The sequence below is a fragment of the Amblyomma maculatum genome, chromosome 2 (assembly GCF_055883805.1).
Source record: "Amblyomma maculatum isolate TAMU_Amacu chromosome 2, ASM5588380v1, whole genome shotgun sequence".
NCBI classification, from domain to species: domain Eukaryota; kingdom Metazoa; phylum Arthropoda; class Arachnida; order Ixodida; family Ixodidae; genus Amblyomma; species Amblyomma maculatum.
In genome coordinates, this window is record NC_139345.1 from 182,329,823 (window position 1) to 182,335,822 (window position 6,000).

A 6,000-nucleotide genomic window follows, 5' to 3' on the forward strand; every position below is an offset into this window, starting at 1 on the left:
ACGACGAGGCTTTATCAGTTTCTATGTCGCGCAAGATGCGTATAGATTTATTTCGAAGTCTCCAACCACTCGCGCGTATTTCTAGTGTTGAAGGTTATGCTAGTCACCGTTTGCGGCTTTATCGAGATGTTTCGTAGCCGCCTTTAAATTGAGCGATGACGTGCGTGACAGATATCCGTAATTCGACGACTAGCGAGCACGTTTGCTGCTATCGTCGCCGCCAAGTTCTTCAGTTATTTTAAGGGCGCAAGTCACCCAATAAGTTTATTTCAGAGCTGCCACGCCTGTATGTACTTTTGGGATCACGGCATTGTCAGCACGACGTGACATCTCGTGGAGGTGCTGAATCCCTGATAACGTGACCATGCGCTGAAGACGCAATCAGCCAGGCATGCCTACACGTTTCAGCCCCATAGGTAGGTACAGGTAACATGCAACTGCTGTACACTTTCCTCTTAAGCGATACTGGTAAGCTGCTAATCATAATCTGCGAGTGCTTTCTAGGTGCGCTCCATCACAGTCTTATTCTTCTTGTTATTTCCTTTTCGTGGTCCGGATCTGCGATCACTACCTGTCTTAAGTAGACATCTTCGCCTCCTACTTCCGGTGCTTCGCTACCTAACGTAAACTGCTGTTCCTTCCCTAGGCTATTGAACATTAACTTCGTCTTCTGCATACAAAGAGAGAGAGTGCAAAGAATCTCTCTTGCCCTTGCATGTTACAAATGATCGAGTTTTACCAATTGTTTGAGCCTTCTTAAAGAGGCTTCTTAATCGTGACTACAGACCCGGAACCCTAGTTAGCGAGCCTGACCGCTACCTATTAGGCCATATAAAGCACTCTTGTGAGCGTTTGGGCCTTCAAAGTGTATCACACGCGCTTTTCAAATAGTTGTTTCTTATTACATCACGTAGTGAATGCGATAGTAACAGAGATGACAACAGACCAGTGCAGCGTCATGTCTTACGAAGCAGCTATATTGTCCTTTTAAACTGTCTTCATGCTTTCGCTCTCTCTGCACTCGGCAGTGATAGTAGGCCTCTTGAAATAGTCGTTTCCTCGCAGCTTGAACGAACAATGTAAGGCGAAATTATAGCGGATAAATGTATTCCTGCAACAATACAGCTCATGGAAACTGAACAAGAAAGCGATGACTAATAGTGTCTTGAACACAGTCGCAATATTAACTTGCCGGAATGCGGCATTCCACGAAAAATGACGCTGAAAAAATGCTTCTATTCCCCTCCATATTTCGTTCTCTTGTGTTGCCCTGCGTGCTGAATAAATGGCATCTGCTAGACTGAGGAATCTCCTGTTAGCATTGTGGTGCATATTTCTCTTTGCTGGCGCGCTCTGAACTTGTTCAATGCTTTATTCTCTGGCCATAATTTCAACAAAAATGAATGCTACATTAAGGCTGGATGTTAGGTTTACAGCCTCCGCTGATTACTTTTAGTCTGCGATAGTGTACGCACCTAGAATGAGATCTGACTGCCATAGAGACTCGTGAAAAGTTGTGCTCTGCGAACAGTTCGGCTTACGAATAGTTGGGCTCTAGGTTCAGCGGTGGCGTAGCGGTAGAACATCCGCCTCGCATGCAGGAGGACCGGGATTCAAATCCCGATGCATGCCGCGGAATTCACCATCGAATTAACAAAAAATTCGCGTGTCGATGGAATTGCATAAGCAGGTTTGGGGGGCGACCTGATGCCGGTGAATACCTCCGGCAACGCACTCCCTCACCAGAACAGGAGTTGGCCACCCTGGTACAGTAATTGACCGCAACCTCTTGTGATAAGTTCCATAAAACCCCGGCCTTCAGTCACCAGCGGCTGCGGAACAAATGACCATGGCGGCGGTCAGACTTTTGACGCAGCAGGGGGTGCTAAGAAATCCTGGCTCCGCTGGACAGGTCACCATAGGAAACTGACCTTGGCAACGTTTAACGCTAGAACCCTAGCAAGTGAAGCTAGTTTAGAGGGACTGGAGGGTATAAAATGGGATGTCATAGGGCTCAGTGAGGCTAGGGGGCCGAATGAGGCATATAGTGCACTGAAAGATGGGCATGTACTGTGTTATAGAGCTTTACCGGAGAGGCGACAACTAGGAGTAGGTTTACTTGTCGATAAGTATATAGCGGGCAATATAGATTAATTCTATAGTATTGATGAGAGGGTAGCAGGCATCGTAATTAGGCCTAATAAGCGGTATGAACTGGAGGTTGTACAGGCTTATGCACCTACATCTGGTTATGATGACCAGGCAGTTGAACGCTTCTACGAAGATGTAGAATCGGCAATGCGAAAAGTAAAGACGCAGTGTGGTGTACTAATGAGCGACTTCAATGCGAATGTAGAGAAAAGGCAGGCAGGAGACCAGGCAATAGGTTCCTATGGCATTGGTTCTTGGAATAGAAGGGGGGGAGCTACTAGTTCAGTTTGCAAAGCGCAATAACTTAAGAATCATGAGTACCTTCTTCAGCAGACCGAAGAACCGGAAATGGACATGGAAAAGTCCTAACGGGGAGACTAAAAATGAAATTGACTTCATACTGTATTCAACCGCCGCCATTATCCAAGATGCCGAGGTAATCGGGAAAGTGCGATTGAGTGACCACAGGATGGTGAGGTCCCGAATTATGAGTGACGACAGGATGGTGAGGTCCCGAATTAGCCTAAATCTGAAGAAGCGTTGGAACACAACATATTAGTAAGAAAGAAACCCATCAACGAATTAGCGGTGAGGGGGAGAGCAGAAGAGTTCCGGATCTCGCCACCGAATGGATATTCAGCTCTAACCGGGGATGGTGACATTAGCCTAGAAGCAATGAACAATAATTTCCGAGATATCATTAGTGAGTGCGCGGTAGAAGTAGGCGGTAGGATAGTTAGAGAGCATACCGGTGAGCTAAGCAGACGAAATATATGATTAAGAAACGCCCTAGTATGAAAGCTTCCAATCCAACAGACCAGATAGAATTGGCCGAGATATCAAAGCTGATCAATAAGCGCAAGGTGGCCGATATAAGGAAGTATACATGGATAAAGTTGAGCATGCTGTAAAGAACGGGAGAAGCCTTAAAGCGGTAAAGAAGAAATTGGGCATAGGCAAAAACCAGATGTATACGATAACGGACAAGGCGGGCGACGTCATCACGAATATGGACAAAGTAGTCAAAGTAGCCGAGGAGTTCTATACAGATATCTACAGTAGCCAAAGCAGTCAGGACCGTAATGAGATTAGCGGTAGGGAAAAAAAGTCAGACGTTCCACAAGTGACGAAGGACGAGGTCAAGAAAGCATTAGAAATTATGAAAAGGGGGAAATCAGCTGGAGAAGATCAGATAACTAAAGATTTGTTGAAGGACGGGAAGGATATCGTGCTAGAAATACTGGCCACCCTGTATTCGCAGTGTCTGGTGTCAGCGACGGTACCGGAACCATAGAAAAATGCAAACATTATCCTCATTCATAAGTAAGGGGAATCTAAGGACCTTAAAAATTGCAGACCAATCAGCTTACTGTCTGTTACGTATAAGGTATTTACTAAGGTAATCGCTAATAGAATCAGGACAACCTTAGACTGAAATAAAGCGAAGGATCAAGCAGGGTTTCGGAAACGGTACTCTACTATCGATCATATCCATACCATCAATCAGGTGATAGAAAAATGCTCGGAATATAACCAGCCTTTATACATAGCATTCATTGATTACGAAAAAGCATTTGACTCATTTGAAACCTCGGCGGTGATGCAGGCATTGTGAAATCAGGGGGTAGACGAGCCGTACGTGAAAGTGCTGGAAGATATATATAGTGGCTGCACAGCAACCATAGTTCTGCATAAAGAAAGTAACAAAATTCCCATAAAGAAAGGTGTTAGGCAAGGAGACACAATCTCCCCAGTACTATTCACAGCTTGTTTAGAGGAAGTATTCGGAGACTTGGAATGGGAGCAGTTAGGGATAAGGGTATATGGAGAATACCTCAGTAATCTGCGATTTGCTGATGACATTGCCTTGCTAAGCAACTCGGGGGATGAACTGCAAATAATGATTGATGACCTAGACAGGAAAAGTAGAAAGGTAGGCTTGAAAATCAATATGCAGAAGACTAAGGTAATGTTCAACAGCCTCGGGAAAGAACAGCAGTTTACATTAGGTAGCGAAGTACTGGAAGTAGTAGGCTAATATATCTACTTAGGACAGGTAGTAACTGCAGATCCGGACCATGAAAAGGAAATAAAAAGAATAATATTGGGATGGAGCGCATTTGGCAAGCACTCACAGATTACGACTAGCAGCTTACCGGTATCGCTAAAGAGGAAGGTATACACCAACTGCATCTTACCTGTACTCACCTATGGGGCTTAAACGTGGAGGCTATAACCAAGAGGGTTTTACTTAAGTTGAGGACAACCCAGAGGGCTATGGAAAAAAAATGGTAGGGGTAACATTAGGAGATAGGAAGCGTGCACAGTGGGTCAGAAAAATAACTCAAGTTACCGACATTCTAGTGGAAATTAAGAAGCAGAAATGGGCATGGGCAGGACATGTAGTGTGAAGAGAGGATAACCGATGGTCGCTTAGGGTAACAAACTGGATTCCAAGGGAAGGAAAGCGTAGCAGGGTGCGGGAGAAAGTTTGGTGGGCGGATGAGGTTAAGGAGTTCGCAGGGGTCAAGTGGATGCAGCTAGCACAGAACCGGGTTTATTGGAGAAATATGGGAGAGGCCTTCACCCTGCAGTGGGTATAGTCAGGCTGATGATGATGATGATGATATATTTCCCAAACGTTTCCTTAAAATGGACAACATATGGTATTTCTAACAGCGTGCGAGAAAAAAAAGACATTTATTCTGTAAAGTTTATTTGCGATTCATAAATTAAATTTTTTGAGCTAAATAAGTTGTCCAGCAATTTGAACTAAGTTTCCTTAATGACCGCATTGTACCCGCCACCGATGGACATCCCGATTGCACCCGATTGCACGAGCCTTATTTTTGCTGCTCAGAGCCATGCCGTAATCGTTGTTCTCAGAAGCCTTCACTTGTTCAACGTAATGGAAAAACAAAGTGGAAAATAGATATATGATTCTCATCTGAATGAGTTGTAGTTGCTAATGTCCACCAGTGTCAACAACGAGGAAAATGTTACAGCCCCTGCTTACCTGTGCGTCCTGCAAGACCTCGCCCGTGTCGGCTTCGGTGAGCTGCTGGTCGCTTAGCGCTAGCCCGTGCGCCTTCATGTCGACCACCTTCTCGACGAGACCCCTCGCCACCGCTTGCGGCCCGTGATTGCCGCGGTGTAGCACGCTTCTTTCGACAGCGATGAGCAGTGCCTTGTCCGGCGTGTTCCTCGCGTGCTGCACTACTTGCGACTCCAGTGCCGCTGCAAACGAAATGCGCCCAACACACGCGACGTGCTCGTTCTTGAGACGCACAGTTAATGCGCCGATAATGAGTCACCCACGCGCACCTGCGCACATTTTGTTCTTCCCTGAATCGCACATGTTACGACAGGCTTTATGATCACGCTGCCCTCTTATGCATGCCATGTTTGTGGCACACTGAATTGGTAACGCAGTAGCACATGTTACACGGATGAACAGCTCCCAAGTCAAGAAACTTTCTGGATATTAACTATTTCATTACCTCGGTCAGAATTTGCGTACGTGTGGCTGGTAAGGTGCTGCGTGAACACTTGAATTGTGCTCTTTTAATCCTCTAACGCCCAATCAGCCTGACTCCTCAGTACTATCTACGCCTGCTATAACTAGTGCTGATAGACATGGGAAACTCTGTGGCCGCACAGAAATTCAGAATACTGCATGGTATTAAAGGTGAAAACACACATGCAGATATAATAAGGGAATCAATGTCCTTTTTATAAAATATTCTGACAACGCCAACCTCCACTCTATGCAATATCTCATCCGCATGAATAAACATTTTGTTCCTGAAAAAAAAAATGGAGCCTGTTGAAGCATGGATCCTGATTATT

At 45.4% G+C, this 6,000-nt stretch overlaps 1 protein-coding gene across 1 annotated transcript in view; it reads right to left on the minus strand.

Moving 5' to 3' along the window:
- Positions 1 to 5,509, minus strand: part of LOC146200551 (uncharacterized) — a 30,367-nt gene extending 24,858 nt beyond the window's left edge. The window contains exons 1-2 of the mRNA XM_084592394.1: positions 5,476 to 5,509; positions 5,168 to 5,388 (exon numbers count right to left, since the gene is read on the minus strand). Coding sequence (XP_084448520.1) covers positions 5,168 to 5,388; positions 5,476 to 5,509 — 255 coding nt within the window. The remainder of the gene's footprint in view (positions 1 to 5,167; positions 5,389 to 5,475) is intronic.
- Positions 5,510 to 6,000: the final 491 nt, after the last annotated feature.